General features: G+C 38.3%; 1 protein-coding gene across 1 annotated transcript; it reads right to left on the reverse strand.

The window, feature by feature from the left end:
• Positions 1-9,038: 9,038 nt before the first annotated feature.
• LOC140229330 (leucine-rich melanocyte differentiation-associated protein-like) lies at positions 9,039-23,063 on the reverse strand. Its single transcript, XM_072309606.1, has 7 exons — positions 22,924-23,063; positions 20,478-20,578; positions 18,647-18,773; positions 15,986-16,125; positions 15,135-15,258; positions 9,952-10,039; positions 9,039-9,118 (listed from the first exon to the last, which is right to left on the reverse strand). The coding sequence occupies exons 1-7, from the start codon at positions 23,014-23,016 to the stop codon at positions 9,039-9,041; spliced, it is 753 nt and encodes a 250-aa protein (XP_072165707.1). The 5' UTR covers positions 23,017-23,063.
• Positions 23,064-23,524: the final 461 nt, after the last annotated feature.

The raw sequence follows: 23,524 nt of genomic DNA on the forward strand, positions 1-23,524 counted from the left end.
GTATGTCGATAGCGCATTACGTGACAATAGCCATATTCAGACGTATTTCTAGTCGGAGTAAAGATTTATGGCACGGCAATTAAAATTCAAATTAATGCATATCTTACCACGACCCTTGTGTCCACACGACGGTCGTGGGAAGAAACTCCGACCAATTATATGTTCGAGGGTCGGAGTAACTTCCGGAAGTGGTAGCGCCGCGCACGTCGACCATGCGATTGTTTCTTACCAGTGGCATTTGTCTTCTCCATTTTTGTTGATGGAAATTTCTGCATGAGCGCTAGCTTCTTCGTCGCGATCGACTAGGTTAAAATTGCTCTACACCCGCACGTGTAGTCGCAAAATGTCAACATTGCGATTTGACCCAGGAAGTTTTACCTAGGTCGTAAGGTATGTATGTTCATAGATACTCCGAGTCCGAGGGCTTGTCCGCACGGGCAATTTACTCCGACCGGCTAGTCGTGGTAGCGAGATACTCCTGAGAAAACTCAGGAGTATCTCGTTCGGAGGAAGAGGTCGTGGTAAGTTCCTCCGATCGGAGGAAGTTACCACGACCTTGTTCAGACGGGCACTACTCCGACCTATCCTCCGAAGTTACTCCGACCAAGCTTCCTCCGACCCTTCCTCCTAAGTTACTCCGACCAAAATTGCCTCGGTCTGAACACAGCTTATGGTATAACCGTCGTGTACATGTCCGGGAAAATAAAATGCATGGATTCATCAAAGGTAAATTAGAGAGCTTCAGATTTTCGCGGCGCGGACATTCAGAGGAAAAAACACCTATCCTGCACATGCGCAATCGCTTATCAAAATCGCGCTCGCGTCGGCCGAGTTGTCACGGTCGGTTCTGGGCCATTTTGTGTCTGCTCAATTCACAACGCAGAGAGAGAGAGAGAGAGAGAGAACGGCCAATGCAATCGTCTGAACGTCCGCTTCGCAAATCTAAAGCTCCCTATTAGCGTGGGGAAGCCGCTAAGTAGGTATTCGTGTCTAAAAGGTTCCCATATAACGCACAATTTTCCTACTACCTGAATATACAAAGGGATCGATTTGAAAGCAATATTGTATAATCGAAAGAACACTACAGAAGACAAACTTCGTCCAAAACTTTAAAGAAAACACATTCTGTGATCGAATAATTATCGGTACTGTATATAGTATTTATCAACAACAATAAAAAGGACCGCAACTGATACATTTCCCGACATATTACAATTCACGTCAGTACTTTCCAAAATAATGACTTGTAAGACTGTTCTTTTTTTCCAAAATACAATTAATTCCCTCTCCATAAAACAGTTAAGTTCTCATTACTTCCAAAATTATCCTTTCAAAGTTCATTAGATTTTACAATACCATAGTCGTTATTATTACAGCAAAACTATCCCTATGATAAAACGAACAAATAAAATCTTTGATACATAAATAAGGGGAGTGGGCAGAATAGTTATTCTTGCTGGTCGGTGCAGTTCACCTCCTTCACCAAACATACTGTATGGTACACGGGAATAGCATGAGAAATAAAACAATACTGAAGACATGACAAGGGAAACTCTTTCTGATTGGTTAAAATTTTAATGAGTGATTATAACATTGTCTGGTGAACAGAATACAAATATATAATTCAGTATTTCACAAATTACTCAGAAGTATATACAATATTAAGTTTCACATATAGCTAAATAATACTAGATAATATCTATACATGTACAGTGTATATCTGCAGGAACAGACAGCTGAGTGGTTGTGAAATATCCTAGGAACACTTCTATTTTATTCCACAATGGCGAAGAAAAGGATTAGCAGTCCCGGAAATTCCGGACTCTGTTGTTTCAAAGTTTGCGCCTCATGCGCTTGAAAGGCGGCTACCAGCCAATCAGAATCATGCCTTTAGAAATTAACGTGTGATATGTCCAGTACAACAGCCAATCATCGCCAGGGCTGAGCACTGAAAGCAACAGGTAGACTAATCAAATAGGAACAGACGGAAGTGATAAATCATCTAAAATAAATACATAATGAAATGACAGACAACAAAACAACATCTTCTAATCAACAAATAAACATTTCGTCCCTGATAGTGGATTCTAGGAGTGATGCATATTGTATAATAATGAAACGTCATTACCTCAACGAGTATCTCCCAGCACCTGTGTCTTTGAGACTTTTTTTTTACATTTGATTTTATGAAACTTTCACAATGCAATTTTACATCTGATACTATGAAACTTTAACAATCATATTCGCTTGAGTTTTCTTAATTTAAAGATAGAGTGAAACTGAAACGTAGTTCATTAAGTAAAGGCTTTACAACTAAAAAGTGATTTCCAGTCGATTAAAAGCTTTGAAATAATTAATAAAAACGTATATTATGCAATTACAAGTGCAAATATCATAGTATACTGTCAAAGTAGATGTATATTATATATCATTTAAAAGTTGTATTAAGTGTGGCATCATCAGTTTAACATCAGGGACCTAACGCCCCTTAAAAACAAGAAAAAAAAATCAACGCAGGTCACATAACTAGCAATTAGTTTGTCCCAGAAATAACTAACAATTTAGTGTCCTTTGCCATGTTTTAGCTACATGCCTCTCAATGCACTTACGATGTTTGAAAAATCAAATAAACTCGGTTTTGAACTTCAGTTTTGAATTTGGTTTTTTACGTGTGCGCGTGTGCGCGTGAGTGGATGTCTGTATTGTACTCCCGTATGAGGCCTACCCCAAAATGAAGACATGAAAAAAGACTCAAGTTTGCATAAACCACAGGAGGCACCCACCAATAGGCCTTTATACACCGGCATGGTTGTATAAACAGATGTTTCAAGACATCATGAGCTGGGTTCAGCTTGGTAATTTGTCATCCCGAACAATGCTGAGGAAAAAATGATGATAAAAGTGCTTTGTTTGTTTGTTTGTTTGTTTGTTTGTTCGGTTGGTTGGTTGGTCGTTTTTGTTTTTTTTCGCACCAAAGGAAGCGCATCCTGACGTGCATGTTACACGTTTTGCATACCTCGCAATGGCTGCATACCAACTGGTGTGCACAGCTGACTCTCATCACATCTCACCTGAATCTAATCAGTATTGAATCTTCACAGAGCATTGAGACTGATACGCTATTTATTATTTAATTGCAATTCCCACATCGTTTGTGGCTTCATGAGCACCTCTGATTCATTTACGCATTTTCGCTTACGTAGGCCTATTCACCTTCGAAAAAACACAGGGCGGTCTTACTCAGTTCGAAGAAACTGCTTTTCTGATCATATATTCATTACTCTTCATGACAATGCTTACTCCAGCTCAATGATCAATGAATTGTGATGTGACACTGATAACTGCAATTGTATGCTTTTGATTACTATAGTTACCATAGCAACAATTCATCGCGGTATCATTACACTTTTAAAAGCATAATAAGAATGTTACGCCTTAGCTGCAATAATGTACATGGGAGGTGCATTAATTGTCTCGCGAATAATGCCGTGACCGTACCTGACATAACAACAACCATTTTATACAGCACGCATTCTACTGATCGAGACAAGAGACGATCTTTCATGACAATTCACGCATAGCAGGTGAGACAGGTAGTAGTTATGGCAAAGTTGTCAGAATTAGATATGCATACACTCGAACACACATGTACATACTGAATTATATGAAACTCACACACAGAGACAGGCATGCGCAAAGAGCAGTATCTACATGAAAAGATTAAACATATGAATCAAATCAGCAAGTTTTGCTAGTACAGACATGTGAGTTTGTTCAGATTGTTCGTTGGTTTTCTTTTAAAATCATTCTCCTAGTTGAGATCAAACGCTGCTTTTAATTCAGCGTCTCATGTGTCATGAAATAGGTGTTGATCCCGGCTAGAAATGGATAGACTCTTATACATCAACTACACGCGATTGAACCATCCCCCTAGTATACTAGTAGCAAGATCGTAATACAATCTGCTAGGTGAAATGTACAAATCTGACCACATCCAGCAAGTGCGGCGCCTCTTTCCAGGAACTTCCTGGAAGGAAGTCCCGCACAGGCTGCAAGTCGAAGGAACGAATTTCTAGGGAAGCTAAAATCACAGGGCCTTGCCAGATCAGATGTACTATAAAGCCGCCAGCTGTGCACGAGTCGTACATGGTTTTCTTATTCCAAGGGTAGCAATTCTTTCTAGAATGCATTGGGTACAGCTGCACAGCCTTAAATGAGAATTGCTGGACGATGTTGCCGATTGCTCGAAATCACGGGTATCCTCGCACAGAATTTCACCTCTGCACATGTGGTTAAGTATACAGAGCCGTGAAACATGTGATGACAAACTGTAGTGTTTAAGGTCCTCATTACGTTTTGACCGACCTCAATAATCCGAAGTTGACGACGTACATTAAACGGTGCCTCTTTTGTTGACATGCATACGCAGTTTGAAAACGACATTTTGTTGATAAAAAGTTAGACAAAGTTTTGAATCAATTGAATTTTGGCTTAAATGATAGCGGCCGGTATACAACCACCCTAGTGTTGACATGTCTCAGCAGAGAATACCAACGAAAATGAGAGGAAAAAATAATCCATGAAATTTAACTCAAAACCGTCGAAGGCAAATAAGACGTGAAAGAAGCACCTCTGACGACATTCTTATGAAACTAGAACTTCATCTGGCAATAATTTCAGAGTACTGACGACATAATGCGAGAGTTTTCTTCCACATTACATATTCTCATGACGTTTTTTAGTTGCCTCCACCAAAGTTTCGGCTAAATGCTATGAAATCAGTTAATACAGGTTCAAAAAGTTATAGTTGCTGCACAGCTATGTCCCATGAGAATGATACAAAACAACCCACACAGGAGGAAAGATCTCAAACTTCCCCTGCACACAACGTGTCAAAAAAATTTCCCCAGACACACATCGTCATTTGTTGTCATATCACACAAAGATTATTACGACACTGTCATGTGCTTCTTGGACAGACTTCCTCCGATAATGATCAATACATACATGCTACATGCATACAAAAAGTTAAGTACAGGGCCAAAGTTCCCCCAATTTTTTTTTTAAACAAGGTCATAAATATGACACGATTTACGACACCGGAGCAAAGGTAAACATGACCAAGTAAGAGGCATTGGTTGACTAGGCACACAAAAATCACACTGACTTTGAGCAACATTTTGACTAGTAAAACCATGCTACCAGCATTTAAACCGCATTGTTATCCCTCGCTGCTGGCAAGGTCTTATAGCCGAACATATTTCCAAGAGCTTATAAAAAAAAAATATCAACCGGCTGGAAATCTTCGTTCCAAGTCCAAATCTCTCTTAGTTCCACCCTCGACCATCACAAAATTCTGTGGATCACGAGCTTACACGGTGGCAGCAGTGGAACAATATGATGAAATGGTCTCCCTGAAGATATCAAACATGCTAATGCAATATATTCTTTCAGAAAATGCTAAAAACATATTTACTTTTACAGTGAAATGTTTTCCCCCCCCCCCTTTACTACCTCTCTAGGTCTCACTGTACCAATTGTTGTTGGGGTTTTTTTTCATCAAATGTCCTTTGTTTGCTTATTTTCTTTACAGTACCTTAAGCATTGAAACACATAGACTTCTTTAATAATGTGATATCGGCTATATAACAATAAACTATCACTATTGTTAGCATTATTATTCTTATTGTCATTATTATCATCATCATTATGATTATCTAGTATGAAGAATTAGTTTTGAAGTATCTTTTTAATGAAACTATCTCCCAACATGCAAATCTTAAAATTTTATATGGGCATTTTAGTCGGTTAAGTCTAGGCCTATGAGAGTAAATGAGAAATATCTTTAAATTTTAGTGAGCTGTGGGAAACAAAAAAAGTAATTTTCATAGATCATACCATGCTGCGAGAAAGCATCTTGCATCAACAACCTCTGTTGAAATTGTGCATGTTTGGGGTTATATCGAAAGAATTAAGACTGAAGTAAGGAAAAGGTGATAGTGATCCTCATATTCTTTTTGTTTTTTTTTTCTTTCTCTCACTCTTAAATTTCACATATATGCATGCTAGATATTGCTCTATAATTGATTATCACTCCCCTCCTCTTACATAAAAAAAGAAAAAAAAAGAGAGAAATGGTTAATGATGATAAACAACAAATTTGAGTGGATATGTATTTGAAATTTGCTTCCCTGATGTGACAAGTGTCAAAATATTCCGGTTTCACAACTGCTTTTGATCTTTTACTGAAACAGTAGTCCTTGTTTGCAAGCTCTCCCACCTTCTTTCCATGCAGTTGCACCTGATCTGCACAACACAAACACACTGACTGCTTCCTTTAACCAAAGATAGTAGATAACAAGATACGAAGGCGCGCTATAACAATGGACACAAAATGGCTAGCCTACATGACGATACAAAAGAGAGCTAAGTACAAACTCAGTACACCTAGGAACATCATTCATTTCCAAAAGTAGTGGTATCTTTATTATCTTAAAAAGATTTAAAAATTATAGTCGTAGCTTTTTTTCGATTAAGGGGATTATTTTGAAGAACGAGATTTTAGAGTAATAAGGATTATTTCGTGGAGGTAAAAATTTGGCAACAACATGATCTTACAATCAAAACGCTCGATAAACAACAACAACATCTTCAAAGACAGCGCGTCTCAGGCAAAGACACACATCACCTGAGACGCGCTGTCCCTGAAGCCGCTGCTGTTGTTTATCAAGCGTCAAGGCAGCGCGTCTCAGGTGATGTGCGTATACGCTTGAAGACCGCGCGCTGTCCATTTGTTTTGTACAGGATTAGCGCGCACTTTCGTGTCTTATTATAAAGCGTCTTTGGTTTTAACCCATTGAGGACGAGCTGATTTTGCTATAACACAAGTTTCTGATTGACACCTGCCGGAGTATACTCCTGACTAGTCTTCAACGGGTTAACCAGAAGAGTCCCAGCCACCAAACAAAGAAGAAACGCAGCTTGTTGGCACATCCCCTACGAAAATCCGGTGGGTGCTAGGTGCAAGATCTCTGAACGTTTCAGAGGCTGGTAGGGGATGGGTTAACCTTCGATAGCATAATAAATCTCGCTTCAGTGATTTACGACACCAGTGATCATTCAGTGGACCAGAATTCACATAAACATAGACAAAACAGGCTGGAATAATTACATATACTATACTGTAAAACGAGGAATGTTCGCGTGCATTTCAACTTTGCAAATTTTGCGAGAGCCAAGATTTGCGAAATTAAAATGCACGCGAAAGCTCTTACCTACATTATACGCATTGAATGCCAGTGGCAATTTGCAAAAGTTTCATGCCGCAAAAAAGGCCGTCGGCTCCAATTCGCGAAAATTTCATGCCAAGAATATATCGTGTTTTACAGTATATTCTTTCAGTTGAAAGTGTATTTCTGACTTCATGAACAGTGTCTATACCATTGAGTGCTGTTGTTTTGGTTGTTATTCTTCAGCATATCTTTTCTTAAACACTTCAATACTTTGTTCTATCTGGCAATGAAATGCGCAGTACCATATGCAAAGTTGTGACTTTGAAGAAAATATGTTCACTACATAATTACGTCATATGTACACAAGTGACTTGGGAAAATAAATACTATTGGACCTCTGTGGCCTTACTACACAGACCGTTGAAATAAGTCTTTAAGTATTCACTTCAAATAAATCTTGCAAGATAAATTCTTGTTCTTCTCAAAGCATCATGGCACATGATATAGGAGCATGCTTGATCTAGAATTTAAACAATCAGTTTCTCTCTCTCAGCATGCAGAAGTTGGCAAACATATACTTCCAAACACCGTGGCATTTCAAATCTTTTAAAATTCCATGTGTCACTAAAATAGTTATTGCTATCCTCAGGATCGGTCAGTTTCTTCTTCTAGAGTAGTTTTGCTTTCTCTTTACAATGTAACAATTTAACTCATGAGCAGGAATCAAACTATTTCATTTTATTCATCAGCTGCATAATTTCACTGACCTTTCAAATTGACCTATGAGGAAGCTATGTATCTCATAATGATATGGAAATGAATATCTTACAGCTGGTACATAATCGGCAAACACATTACTAATAAACACATAATCAGCAAACACATTACCACAAAAACTGTCTCTAAAACTTTGAGATAGACAATGGTACATCCTCATGGGTACTGAAATGAATGACATAAAAAAAAAAAAAATGGAATACTTGGATAGAATGGTATTTTTGGTTGGTTCCAGAAAAATTCTGTCCATGCATTCAAACATTCATGAAAATATGAAACACACTGCATGCTGTCAGCATTTCTACTCCGATTCGCGCCCCGGCAATTGTACATATCACCCCTGTCAAACTTGGGGAGCACTTACACTAGGCTTCTTTCACGGTCAAATTCGCTCATTACGTAGGCGTGTGCATACCTTTCACACCATCCCAGTTGGTATGCTGTCAACAGAGATAGTGGACCAATTTTAAGCAATGATTCATGGCAATTCTACAGATAATTATAGACAGTCATCGGTGCACGTGTTATTGCATCATGATTGCCAGATGAGATAGTTTCACTCTTTTTGTTCTATTGTGAAACGAAAACCGAGCTCAACGTCATTATTTATATAGATAATGTCCTGACATATAGGGCATGTATCCATCAGTGCCAGACGGCTCTTAGTGAAGTGAACTCATGCCGAGGTCACAACATGGTGATAAAGGGTGTCCCCAAAAGCATCTAGTGATGCAGACATAGCCAGTGGAAAAAAAAAAAAAAAAAAAACTTTCAAGATCAACATACGAAATATGCAAACAAAGCTAGACAGATCGACTACGGAGGCATTGGTCAGTCAATGATCACATGATTTTTCTATTTCGATACCGCCATTTTGTAGATACAAACTTGGGTGGGGTGGGATGATTGAATAGCATGACCTTGATGTTATGAATGTTCATCCCAACAGCTGTCAGATGCCACAAGAAGGGGGACATGACTACAGGGGGCGCTCTCCTTTGGTTGGCTGTGACACGGTGGGATCTGGATTCACAGGTCGTTGTTTCGGATGAACCTGTTTCCCTCCGAATGGCGGCCGTAATACACGTATTTGCACCGTCCATACGTCCCTAGAAGACGACACGAGTGTGAGAGGGAGAAACCATCATGAGTAGATAGCTAAAGATGTAAACAAAGCATTCACTCATTGCTATGCGAGGTTTCATCACTTTTTGTTTTATCTTTCCACCAGCTTGATTACAAATCAGACTGAAATTAACAAGGCTGTTGCCAGATTAAGTCCTGCCTACTTTGGACAATGCAGGGTATGTAACAAGAGAGTCTGGCAGGTAAACTTGAACATGTGGACTTCAATGAACTTTGACCTCAGCATGTGACCTTGGACAGCAGCATGATGTGAAGATCATTTAAGCGCATCTCTGATCCAAGTTTGGTCACTACAGGGCCCCATTTCATAAAAGATGTTAGAATAGCAACTCTTGCTAGAATGGCAACTTCCCATAGCAACAGCTAATCAGGAAGCTTGATTCTTGTCATTACCATGATGACAATTGCTATTCTAACAAAAGTTGCTATCATATCAAATTTTTATGGCATGAGGCCCAGGGGTAATGGGTGCAAAGTTACTTCATCACACATTACAAAAAAGAATCCACAAGTTTTGAGAGTAAAATTTAAAATTTGTGAAGATAAATGAAAATATTAAAAAGAAAAGAAAATAGAATTCCAGCAGATACGTTAAGATGGATGTACAATGGACAGATGACCTGTTGCCATTTGGATCTCTTGGTGCTGTCTCAACTTTCAGTGGGAATGCGATATCCACAACCTTGACTACCGTTGAAAATCCAGCCCATCACACGAACCACTGCATTATTAGTCTTGCCTATGATGTAAGACAATGCAATGAGTGCTAGATTGAGGGATGAAGCTACTGGCTTACCTTGGGGGTCTCCCCCAAACCGTGGGGCAGAACTGGGGAGGGGCGTGTACACGTCTGAACTGTGTGCCAGTGCATCTTCAGCATCTTCCTGTGGTGTAGAGAGAATTAAAACAAAACAAAACAACTGTAACCAATCACTGTCAATATGATAATGAATCCTTTTGAACTGAATAAACAAAAAGCACTGATACAAGCAACACACTTATTGCATGTGCATTAAAATTGCATGTAAAAATATATAATAGATGCCTTCATACTAAATTCAGGCTTCAAATTCTTAATAAGACACACACATACTCCCTAAAAACAAAGATGAATGACTCCATATATATATGCACATATACGCATGGCACACACTCGACTAACACACAACCAGAAGCAAATATAAACATATTCATGCATACACAATCAGGGTGAGCTAGATACAGAGCAGTTAAGTTTCATTTACCATAACTAATGCTCACATGGACACTCAGTATTCTGTCTTTCGTTGTTTACACGTCAGCAGGTGTGTGTTGCTATTCCACAAAGCAAAGGACAGACCTGCTCATGCAACTATTTAGGAAGATTCATGTATAAAGGTTACACAATCTCGATAAATACCCATCAACCAGTAATCAGTTGAGCAAGCAAAAAACAAGTGAGACAGAGGTCGAGTGATGCTGACCAGGGCTCAACACATGCAGCTCCATACTTTCTCATATTCTCTAAAGCTTCACCTAAAACACTACTGTTCATTGTATGCATATTTTATCATGATTGTTCTTACGCATGTATGAGCATACGAATGTACATGTTATATGCATGTACATATACTGTACGTTATATGCATGTACATATACTGTACATATAATGTACATTGCATGCATAATATTTATGTATAGATATGTGTGAATGAATGTGCATGAATGAACATGAATGTAAGAATGACCATGTATTGTTATGTATGTATGCATGACTGCATATTTACAAAGTATACATGGGCCCTTATTACAAGCACTGGTATCCTAGAAGTCTGTAACTAGTCAGTCATTAATGAATTATTCATAACACTTGCAGGTATTTTGTTTGTTTGTTTGTTTGTTTGTTTTTTCTGTCAGGATTGGTCTGAAGTAAATCATCAAACCAAATCATTCATGACATATTCAAGAATTATTGTTACAATCATAAACACATTTTCTAATACTGCTACCTTAACGCAGGTTAAGGTAAATTGAGCGTTTCGATACCCTAATTTTAACTAGGTATGATGTCATTGAATTCATCTCTCTTACACGATCAATATCTAATTAATGAACACCACTGGGTAAAAACTTTGTGTTTGCTATATATGATAGACTCTTAAACAAATATCACTATTGTTTCACTCTAAAGTTCACTACAGACTCCACAAAAGGACAACTTCCGTGCATTCTTTGGTCGTGTTGATGCTGTGTCATGATAAATTACTTCATGAAATTGATGTTCTACATCAGACCAATACTGTATATCACTGGCCCCTGTGTGCACTCGGGCAAACCAATGCTTGAGCAGGTGTGATATTATAGCCAAGGCTCAAAATTAGCAGAGGCCCAATGGCCCAGGGCCACTAAAAATTGATGTAGGGCCACCAGATTTTCAAAACGGTTATCATTTGGTGGATCGATCAGGCAAATAGGATTCAAGATCTATTTTTCCCTTTATTTTGGGCCAATACATCCTTCTTTTTTTTTACCACCTGACCACAATTCAAAATATAAAGATATTGGTGGCCCGGACGGGCCAATGGGGAGAAAAGTTGGCGTTGAGCCCTGCTATAGCTACTGAGTACCCACTGTACATGCATGTGTGCAGCCAACGCTTTACAATAAGCCAGTTCGTAATTAGCTCATGTACACCTAGGTACAAATGACCTTTCTTTCGTCTCAGTTGGTTAGGCACTTCACTCGTTTTCAAAGCGGTATAATGCATAAGCTTGCCCGACATAACAATTTGTGGAATTCATGTTCAAACAAAGTATGAAATTGTGTTTAGACCAGGTGACCAGAATAGTCTGTCAGTTGACACTTTAGCAGGCATCTAATTCATTGTTTCGTATTGAATGCAATAACAACCTTTCTCTTTTGATATTGCCAAATACCAGGCTTGCTGTCAGGTGGATGTGCTGGCAAGCACTATTTAGATAAGGATCACATGAATAATCATCACGTCACAGATGCTTATCTCAGTGAACAATAAACCAAAATGCCTGTTGGTACAAATGATCTTTTTCTGCTCATGCACAAAGTGGAATCACAAACTGGTCTATTATCGATACAGAGGACCCAGCACTCAATGCACTGTTAAAGCGCACAAACAAAAGTCACACAAAGAATTTACATACCCAACAAATTCCACAAAGGCTACCAAGCATATCTTGTTTTGTTTTGTTTTTTCTTCACAGAAATCATAGCCATACAATAGATTTCAGTGGCATGTGTTTTTATAGCAAAAGCAAATAAACAAAGTCTTCTTCAGCCCTGCAGTCTCCTTTAATTTTGGACAATATAAATGATGCAGTGCCTTGTGTACAAATACATACAAAGTGATTTTCGATCCCTTATCATTTGATCAACTTGGGCAAAGTCACAGACCAATGTCAGTTTGCTCCAATGACAAACGGTGAAGATTACTGATAAAATATCCTTGCCTTAACTGTAATCTATTCACACATTTTTCACAGTTTGTGGAAAATAGATGGAACCAAGCTGAAGAAACCTTGCCACCATTCCAAAACGCTCCAATCTGAATGAAGCTGGCCTTTGAGAAATCAAAGGCACTTGGAAGAGAAGCAATCCTATCCATACCCATGACCATCGAGTGATCATTTGATCAACTTGGGCAAAGTCACAGACCAATGTCAGTTTGCTCCAATGACAAACGATGGAGATTACTGATAAAATATCCTTGCCTTAACTGTAATCTATTCACACATACACACATTCTTCAAAGTCTGTGGAAAATAGATGGAACTGAACTGACTGAAGAAACCTTGCCACCATTTCAAAACGCTCCAATCTGAATGAAGCTGGCCTTTAAGAAATGAACGGCAAAATGCACTTGGAAGAGAAGCAACCTATCCATAGCTATGAGCCTCGAGTCTCTTCAACTCCAAACCATACAAAATTTGGGTACTACATTATGATATCATGTACACAGAATGTCCATCAAAAATTACGATCGAACTTTCTGTGTTGATGATTTTCAAAATAATCAAACAATCTAAATGTTATTTCATGGAATGAAGCTATAACTTGTTACCTACATCTTGCAGAAAACCAAATTCAATTTGTTTCAGTGGTCAAGGAGAAAGACCTATCTTTACAAAGCATGTCATGGGTCCATTTCATCCACATTTAGCACTTGGATGCTCTTGGTATCCACAATGAATGAAAATATTTTGCTCACATCAAGTGAGAGGACAACTAACTAATTATTTAAATTCTCTGTATAACATATCAATATGAAAATACATAAATATGTACATTTATACACAAATATCATTGTTCATGATCATCTTGATGAAAAAAGAGAGAAACACAAAAGAGAGGAAAACAGAATCAGAAAACAGACTACCAAAAAGAAGAGAGGAAGAGGACTATCTTATTTTCCATGACTTGATAATTCAATATCATTCTTTGGTCATTAATTTTCACACTTTACCAACATTTGAAAAACTAAGAAATGTGCTTCCATTTCTAGGCAATTCATTATTCATTTCATTTGTGTAAAATGAGCAGAAACTAGGAGTCACATTTTCAAAAGAGATTTTATGTTTATATCTATGTTCAATTCAAACACTGACAACAAACAAACCCACTTCACATGGCTAAATTTTAAACATATGTGTAATGGAAGCTATAAAAAAAAAATCCTCCCAACAGTCTTGGTAATTCATGGACCAAACCTCAAGATAAGATTGATAAAGCATTATGGAGTAGACAGACAAGCTATCATTGTAACAGCCCTGACAGAAATGTACTGTGGACTTTACATCGCTCTTTGTAACGCGATGCACTCCTTTTAAATTACATAACTGCAGAGAGAGAGTAAACATTCGTAGAACAGCAAATAAAATTGATTGTTCAGTTCCTGGAATCCAGCAACTTACAAGAATTTTTTGAGACACCTTGTTTGTGTAAAAATAATAAATGGGAGAGATATAATCTGTTAGCGCAGAGTCCTCTTTGCTTACACAAAGGTTAATCTTTGATTTGTACATCTTTTTATTATGTTTTATTTTGTTTTATTTTTAGTGCAAATCATGTTCTACATGTGGAGAGGCTTGTTTGAAGCTGGGCACCCCTGTACAATCAACCAGTATTTGTACAAAACAACTGTTTGTCATTCTAACATCATGCATGTACACAGTATCAGCACACATTACTGAAAAGTCAAACACAACCATTTCCTGCCTCCTACATATCAAATTTGTGAACTCTCAGACATATAACAACACTGCCTTGAAAATTTCCCTCTTCGATTCTACAGAAAAAAAAAAAAAAAGGTGAACACACACAAACGACACACACACACACACACATGATAAGCACGTAATGTCATGTGCATGTCTACACATCTAACTACATAGTCTCAGGCAGGCACACATGCACTCTCCATAAAGCACAATAGACTTAAAACAGTTTTTGTATATTTCTGTTTGCTCCTTCTAACCTTTACACACACCAAAAAAACAACAACAACAACTGAAATGAATATTCGATTACAACATAATACATGTAATTTCATGGTGCAAAATATTTCCCTCCACATAAAAACAGATATGTGTACTTCTTTTGAAAGAAAAAAAGAATAGGTACTTGGGTTATTTGCATTTCAGCTCTAAATCATTCTTCAACTCTCACAGACATGCATTCTGCCTCTACTTTAACAAAGCATGGTACCAGCTCTTATTCCACAAGCTAGGCAAAACTACACCTGCACAGACACTTTGACATCAATTTCACAAAACTTTTGCATTGTCATTATTTTCCACTGTCATTCAAATGACATTAATGCCATTCATTGTATAAGGCATCAAGTAATCTGACTTTCAGATGCCGTGCAATAAAGCAACATTCAGTTTAAATTGAAAGAAATGCCCTGCACTGTACAGTCCCTTTAAATGTCAATCAAAAAACAAATAAACTAAATAAAACGCTTACCACTTCCTCCGGTCTTGCGACTTTCATGAACGACCCCACCCTCTTGGCTTCTGCCTTCTCCTTGGCCGAAACAGGCCTGTGGTCAAGGAACTTCAGTGTGGGAAGACTGTGAATGACAAAATACCTAGGAGACAAGAATAAATGTACACAAGTGGGGAAATAATACAGTCAGTACATACTACAGAGAAACTGGAGGAGAAGACAACACTAATGAACAAGTTACAGGCATCAGAGAGAGCTCCTATCAGTAATAAAAAAAAAAGAAACCAAAGACAACAAATATTCATTGCACATTTGAAATGCATGAGCCATAATGTCCCCATTTCATTTTGGAGGTAAAAATATTTTCAAACATAGCTCCACACAAATAGTTACTGGAGTATCTATCCCTTACTTGAGTCAAGAAATAAGTGTAACATGCAGATTCAGAGGACAGTATTGTACCTCCAGTTTTTTTTTTTTCTTGTTTTGTGCAATTTTTCTCTTTTTTTTTTTTTGGTCTTCTTTTACAATGAGCAATTTTGCCACAGACAGCCTTTGAATCTCTATTCTATGGCACAGTATACTAAAATATTTCCATGCAGCAGCAACATACTTAGAGGGGAAGATGTACATGGTCCTTGCAATAATATGACTCACTCAAAATTGCACAAATTTGGACTTAGTAATCAAAGAATGACCAAGTATATGATAATATCACATGTCACTAAACCAGTCTTTAATTTACACTGAACATCCAGAGGTACCCGACTATGATCTGAATAACCTGATGACCCACTATTGTTATTCTTTTCAATACAATGACCTAGAAAGTGAAAGCGGATCTGAGAGCCCGGGGTTCCCACAGTCACCTGTATCGCTGGTAGTCCTCCTCGTCTTTCTCTGAGCTGGAGAGCTCGTTGGGGCACGCCTGGTTGCCAAGGAGACTGAGGAATGTGAGGGAGGGTAGCGATAGCTGGAGTTTCTCCACAAGAACATTGATATCGGTGATGTGTGAACAGTAAAGGAAAGTTGTCAAAAGAAATGGCAACATATTTTTTACTATTCTTTGGATTGCAAAACATGGACGCTACACTTATGTTCACAACACATGATCGCGTATCACTATCCTACAGATTGTAACTTGTGACTTTACCAAGTCTTAAAGCTGAAACAGACCTACACAACAGTTCCTTCAATTTACAAGCAGTTATAAATTCTACTCAATCTGATCATTTACTGGTATCCCTCTGCATTCCTTTATAGATCTTTCCTCACTTTTTTTTTCTTATTTGAATGAAGCATGATCTGCCTTCCCTTTAATATGATAAATATGCTTGAATTTTAATGTGAATGTTAAATCGGGAACACAATTATGGTTCTGATGTGTATGGAAACTCAATTATTTGCAAATCATGTTGCACACGTCTTCCATGTCATCGACCCACATCCTTCCTGTTTAGACAGAGAGCCAGAATGATGACTATTGCCATTACTCTGCACTCTGCATACCATAAGCACCTACACAAACACCTGAAGAAAGGAAACAGGCTTGAGGAAAAAAGGAACTGTACACACTTCTCAAGAAATAGAGCAGCAATGTTTTGTTTCTGACAAAATGTGACCCGCGACAACGGTTTCAGGCAAAAGTCGCAAGAGCAGATTCCCTCCTGGCGGGGTACAAAGATTTTGACCATTATTTTTGTCGATTTAGGATTTTTGCAGAAATCGAATCTTTGATATGTTTTCTACATCTACACTAAATTTCAGAGCATAAGACTAAGGTTTTCCTATCGAAAATGGAATTTTAAGCACCCTATGTTGGATCGCACTCGTCAGTTTTGAGCTTCTTTCGAACGCCGCGCCGATATTCCCAGCGTTGCTACGGCGCAGGGTAGCGCATGCGATTGGATGGTGCGTCGCATACATTTACATAATTCGGCTTTCGGAGACACCAGTTGCAGCGTTTGGGGAATGCTTTGTCCACGCGTGCACGATTACAAGCTCCATTCTGCCCCGTGTTATACATGTAGTGGTTTATACGCTCGTTCTGTAGTGCGTGCTCTTCGTTTGGTTTTCTATCCAAACTATTCTATAGCAATGTTCGACAACGGAAGTGAAACAAAAATCATGTAGCGTGACATAATCGTGTGAAAAGAAAACTAGTTATTCTCAAGTTTGTCTTCTTGCACATGTAGTAAAAATTATGACAGCAGACTGACTCAATGGAAGGTAGATGAGAGGAAAGGAGCAGTCACATGTTGAATAATTATATTCAAATACTACATGTCAAGATCGCACCAAACTAACGAGTCGCGTTTGTTTGTTTGTTTGTTTTAATTTCATTAACACCATCGAACAAAGCAACATATGAATGTCTTGTAAAAGCAAAACAAACAGGAAGCGTTACCCTTGCCAGCACTAGCAATTTTCTGCCTTTCGGGTCGCCAATGATAAAGACAACTTTAGACAAGTCAACCACAATGAAAACACGATTTGTAAATGTGTGGATTTGCCACCGCTCCAGACCTGTTACATGCACACGGTCATGGCGTGTGGATGCCATTGCGTAATGCGTGCACCATACACATAATGTACATGTACGCCATACGTGCAATTAGCGCATTCGCCATCTTGAACTGCTGAAAGACATACTGTAAACAAACCCGAGCGAAACGCATTGTTTTTCGGCTCCATACGCTGAGCTCCGAGGACGGTGCCCGGGAAATTTGACTCTCTCAGTGAGCCAATCAGAACGCGATACGGTTGCTAAAGGCGGAGCTTAACATCGATTGGCACCATTGTACGGATGGGTGATTCTCCCCTCGCGCATTGCCGCTCGGATATTGTCTTTGAGAAAGAGGTGAATCTTCAAAGCCTGTTTTCTCGCACTTCTGTCAGGCTAACAACTTAAAAAGTGCATTTTATCTCTCTTTCTATGCCCACTTATGGTGCCGGAGAATACAAGTGTTTTATATCAATGCAAAGCTTAGGTAATGGGCAATGTGATTCAGTGAAGAAATAAATTTTCAAAATTCCCGACTTTTGCCTGAAACCGTTGTCGCCGGTCACAAATGTAGTCAATCGGAAGCACTGAAATGAGTCACATGTACTCTCTTTAATTTTTGTAACTAATCCATGGGAGTGCAAAAAGTGTGCAGCACAAGAGTATCACTGCACTGCATATCATCCTATGGCATATTGCCAGTTGCTCTCTAATATATGCAGTTAGCTATGCATGCAGCACGAACTCAAACAATCCCTTTGATTCACACAGTTGTCTGCGTGGCCATTCAAAGAGCAGCCCCACTGGAGGGACATACAAAGTCTTACCTGCTGAAATCATGGTTCCTAGACTAATTTTATAAAACAGATAATGAACAGGTTTTCATTCATGATGTTAGTGGAGAAGCAGCATCCCTCTCGTGTACTAGTACAATTGTAAATACCCTCCAGTGCACTTTGTTTGCACTAATGTACTTTCATCTGTGCATTACTTTTATAATATCACGCCATTTCATGCAAAAGGATATTTTGTTCTTGTTCATGAGGAGCGTGTGCAGGTGTGGCATGAGGGGAATGTACAGCAGGTCATCAAGTTCATTGTTGTCCACCACTAGCTCCTCCAGCCGGCTGAATCTTTCTAGGCCTGTTAATGTCCTGCACAGATGTAAAACGGAAGACTCATAGTCATAAATTGCCAGATAGCCAGATAACAGACAAACAAACAAACAGGAAAGGACAACTACTGAGTAAAAGAGGTGAAGAGAGAGAATCTGGAGCATCACACTGTTTTAAACATCTTCGAAAGTAAATACATTTACAGAAAGGCTAAAGTCTATTAAAGGACAAGTTCCCCGTTATAGACATGTTGGTTGAGTGAATGCAGCAATATTATTAAAACACATCAGTGAGAGTTTGACGAAATCGGACAATCCGTTCAAAATTTATGAATTTTTGAAGTTTCTGCTCAGTCACGGCTGGATGAAAAGACTACTATAGCTTGTGATGTCACATGAGTACAATGACATAAAAAAAGAATAAAGAAAATTCAACATATTTCCATTTTTCTCGCATAACAAAAGAACACTCGACTTCTCTCTTTCAGAAGGCAGGGGGAATAATATTACCCTTAACATACATCAGTATCAAGTCGAAGAAATGTGCACTTAATTCAAAAAGTAAAGTTTTGTGAAATTCTCTTTTTATTTTCCTTATATCGTTGTACGCATGTGACATCATACACAGTAGTAGTCTTCTCATCCAGCAGTGACTGCGCAGATACTTAAAAAATTCATAACTTTTGAATGGATTGCCCGATTTTCCTCAAACGTTCACTGATGTGTTCTATTAATATTGCTGCATTCTCTCAATCCTTATGTATATATGAAGGTGAACTTGTCCTTTAAGTTTTTGTATTATAAATGCAACAGAAATGCGTGTACGGGAAAAGCCAGTAAGAAATGTTGATTGGAAGAAAGAAAACTTTCAACAACTACACAGTAAAATGAAGAGTTAAATACACATATCAAATGTAGCACTTTGTATGTAACAGTAATCTTGGTTTGTACTTCCTTGGTGAAATCAGCACTTTAGTTTAGATTTTGCTGGTCCACACAATAAGAAAGAAAAAAAAATCACTTCAAGTGAGATATAACTAAGAATATATTCAAGACTTCCATCAAGCACTTTACACAAGATTGGAAACTATAAATGGGCTTTGAGTCAGACAACTACTTCAGTCACCAAATGCCCCTACTTGTATATACCTCATGAGTAGAGTTTGACAATTTAATGTCTTGGTATATTATACTGAAACAGAAACTGACATCAATATCCCTAATCAGATCAGGGATGGAGGGGATGCAATGATACATCATATCACGGCAAACTCTCACAAATATTCTTTGCACACAAGATTTACAGTTCTAACACTTCACTGCATCACACAATCTAAGGCTGAAACATTCTTGTTCTTTTATAACGTAAATTCAACTTGATAAATTAACTGGGAAGACATATGAACATGTGAGTGCAGGAAGGGAACACATTGAAAGAAGGCTATCATGTTTAGTTATAATCAGAACTTAAAGCTCTAATGCAGACATCCTTTTATTTTTCAATTCTGGTCATAGCTATGAGCCTAAAAAACAACAACAACAACAAAAACAAAAACATGATCAGATTACCATTCAAGAGGTTAAATTTACACGCTGTTCAAAAAGACTGGTATCTCCTAAAATCGACACAGGCACCAACAATATTCACATTTTCAGAAAAATCACATGGTTCACTTTTCTTTTTGCCTACACTGTACATCCCTTCATTCAAATCAGTCTCTTACCTTTGTTTATCAACACTCACCTGATCAGGTTGAAGCTGAGGTCTAGCCTTGTAATTTGTGGTCCATACCATTTTCCTAGCTCTTCCGGAATGTTTGCACATGCATGGTCTATATATGATAGCTGGAAAATGAAGGCAAAGCAAATACAGGCACTCAAAGAATATGTAATACATGAAAACATTAAAAATGATTTCTATATACCCCCTTATACACTTCGTGCATGCGGGGGTATCAAAAAACAAACAGCTAATGAACTACAACGGAAGCCCATGATGATACTCATCTAAATAACTTTCTGAGCCTATACCTATGAGGACAGCAGAATTTGCTGCAGCACATGGCTGCATGCCCAGCATAAGAGTCTAGCTGCACAAATTTTGAGAAGTCTTCAAATTTCCATGAGCAACACAGGGATCAGAAGAAAAGAAGTACTGGTGTCACTTGTTATATGTCATTTTCCTTGAAAGCATTTTATTAAAAATTGGGTTTCTGCAGGGATGCTGTGTCACTTCTGTCCTTACAAGTGTCAGACACCAGACAATCTGTGGCTGACGTGACATACTGTGCTGCGTGTGTGTGATACAGAGGATGGTGCCCTATTAGCTTGTGGTATCTATGAATAAAACATGCTCTCCAGCAAATTGGATACACTGCTAAGATTGTGTAAGAAATGCTCTACCCAACACTACCCGATTATGCAGAGACTACTGTATCAAGAAGGATATTTTAGGGGTATGTACACATCAATGAGAGACTTGTGAGGAAACCATTATTGCAGAATATGAAATTGCCAGTATTGTGTAATTGTGATTGCTGTTTTAAGAAAACAAGTATGAATTCACAATCCATAAATTTATCATTCTATATCTGATCCTTAAGTGCCTATTTCTACAAATCTGTTTGATATTTAATCTTAACTTACTGTGCTGCGTGTGTGTGATACAGAGGATGGTGCCCTATTAGCTTGTGGTATCTATGAATAAAACATGCTCTCCAGCAAATTGGATACACTGCTAAGATTGTGTAAGAAATGCTCTACCCAACACTACCCGATTATGCAGAGACTACTGTATCAAGAAGGATATTTTAGGGGTATGTACACATCAATGAGAGACTTGTGAGGAAACCATTATTGCAGAATATGAAATTGCCAGTATTGTGTAATTGTGATTGCTGTTTTAAGGAAACAAGTATGAATTCACAATCCATAAATTTATCATTCTATATCTGATCCTTAAGTGCCTATTTCTACAATCTGTTTGATATTTAATCTTAACTTATTGAAGTCTGCAAATTGAGCATGGAGTGGCAGTAGTTCATATCATTCTGTGTGTTGGCAGACTAGATAACAATTCTTATCATACTGTACACAAATTTTGCAAACATTTTCCGAATTATGTGTCACACATTCACATACTTAATTTTTCATATACCATGATAACTAAATAAATCTGCATACTCCAAGATTCCAGAACCATTATCCCCCATTTTTTCAACCTGATAAACAGGATATATGGTCAGAAATACCATTTCTAGCTATATACATACTTATTTGGGGTTTTATTCACTTTTTTTTTGAGGGGGGGGGGGTACAAAAGGAACTCTTACCTCCAGCTCAATGTTGCTGTTGTTTGAGATTCAAGATAAGATTATTTTATATCTCCCTTACCCCCCCCCCCCCCCAAAGGAAAAAAAATCAGAATACAAAAAAAAAAAAATATTATACATGGCTGGAAATAACATTTCCAATTACAACGTATGTCGCTATAGACCTAGAACCATACTTGCCAACTCTACCGCATTTGGCGGTAGACTACCGCTTTTGAAAGATTTCATTAGCATTCAAGCTAGCGCTGCTCGCATAGGCATCCTGGATTCTACCGCTTTCTCAAATGAAAATGTTGGCAAGTTTGTAGAACTATAAGTATCATTAATCATTAGTCACTTCATCTGATCAGTCAGGGTGAGAAAGTTGAAAACAAAAACAGAACAAAACAGAACATGATGATGGTCTGTGCTGGATTCAACAGTCCTGCTGTCAGTGTTACCTTTGTTTAGGGGTTAGGGTTGGGTTTATTATTTCTTTACGTTAAAGTGTTCTCTTTTGCCCCTAGAAATACCAAGTAAACACATGGTGTCCACGCCCCTTTCATTTGGCATTTTAGTTTTACTTAGACCAACTACTCAATTTAGTTTCAACCCCATCAAAAGACTGTCACTATACTAAAAGACGTGACTTTAGGTTGTTGCCCTCACTACGACTGTTGGATGGATAACAGGAGCAACAACAAATCGCACTCTTATGAGCAGGGTTTCAAAAGCCAGGAACTCATTCTAAATCTAACAAGTAAAAGCATACACGCACACACAAAAAGGCATATGTGGGACAGCGCTTTGACAGAGCTCCTTCAAAACATTGTAGAACCTACCTCGGCCTCGTAAAAATGCGAATTAATTCTCACTCACCTGAGTACCTTCTATGATTGGACCTAATCTTTCACTGATCCCATTACTGTCACTCAAGTTGCCATTCTCTGCATTCGAAGAGTCCGCTGACATTTTTGGTTCTTGGCAGATTACTTTTCAACAAGGAATTTCTCACAAGTTCTATACGGCGTGAGGTGCTCGGAACCGGACCCCGTTGAAGATAATTAGTGTACTGCTTCGTATCAGTTTGATCACTTTGCGTGTGTTATTACAGCAGAAAAATTATGCTTGAGTGGAGATTATCACAAGCATGATACCATCGCTTTGCTTCACTTCGCACATTCGAAGTAGCTATAGTAGTGCTAGCTCCAGACAGAAATACCCTGGTACAACAGGAATGAAGGAATTGCTTTCCTGATGTTTAGATGGTATCACACGGGATACACACCGTTCTCCAACTGTTTCAATAGATCTTTGGGTTACAGTACTCTATTATTATAGCAAAGATCTTATAAACTAAAGGAGTACATGCTAGGTAGATACGTGCGTGGTGATGAACTTTGTACTTGCTCTGAGTCATGTGCAACGGGTTCAATAAACTACTAGTATACAGGTATTATGTTTTAAGTCAGTGGTGTCT

This window comes from Diadema setosum, chromosome 5 (assembly GCF_964275005.1).
Source record: "Diadema setosum chromosome 5, eeDiaSeto1, whole genome shotgun sequence".
NCBI lineage: Eukaryota > Metazoa > Echinodermata > Echinoidea > Diadematoida > Diadematidae > Diadema > Diadema setosum.

Coding starts and splice junctions, on each gene's coding strand:
- LOC140229330 (XM_072309606.1), bottom strand. CDS start 23,016: ATGTCAGCGGACTCTTCGAATGCAGAGAATGGCAACTTGAGTGACAGT. Junction 18,774..20,477: donor CTCAGCTTCAACCTGATCAG/GTGAGTGTTGAT, acceptor ACATCTGTGCAG/GACATTAACAGGCCTAGAAA. Junction 16,126..18,646: donor TCCTCATGAACAAGAACAAA/ATATCCTTTTGC, acceptor TACTGTTCACAC/ATCACCGATATCAATGTTCT.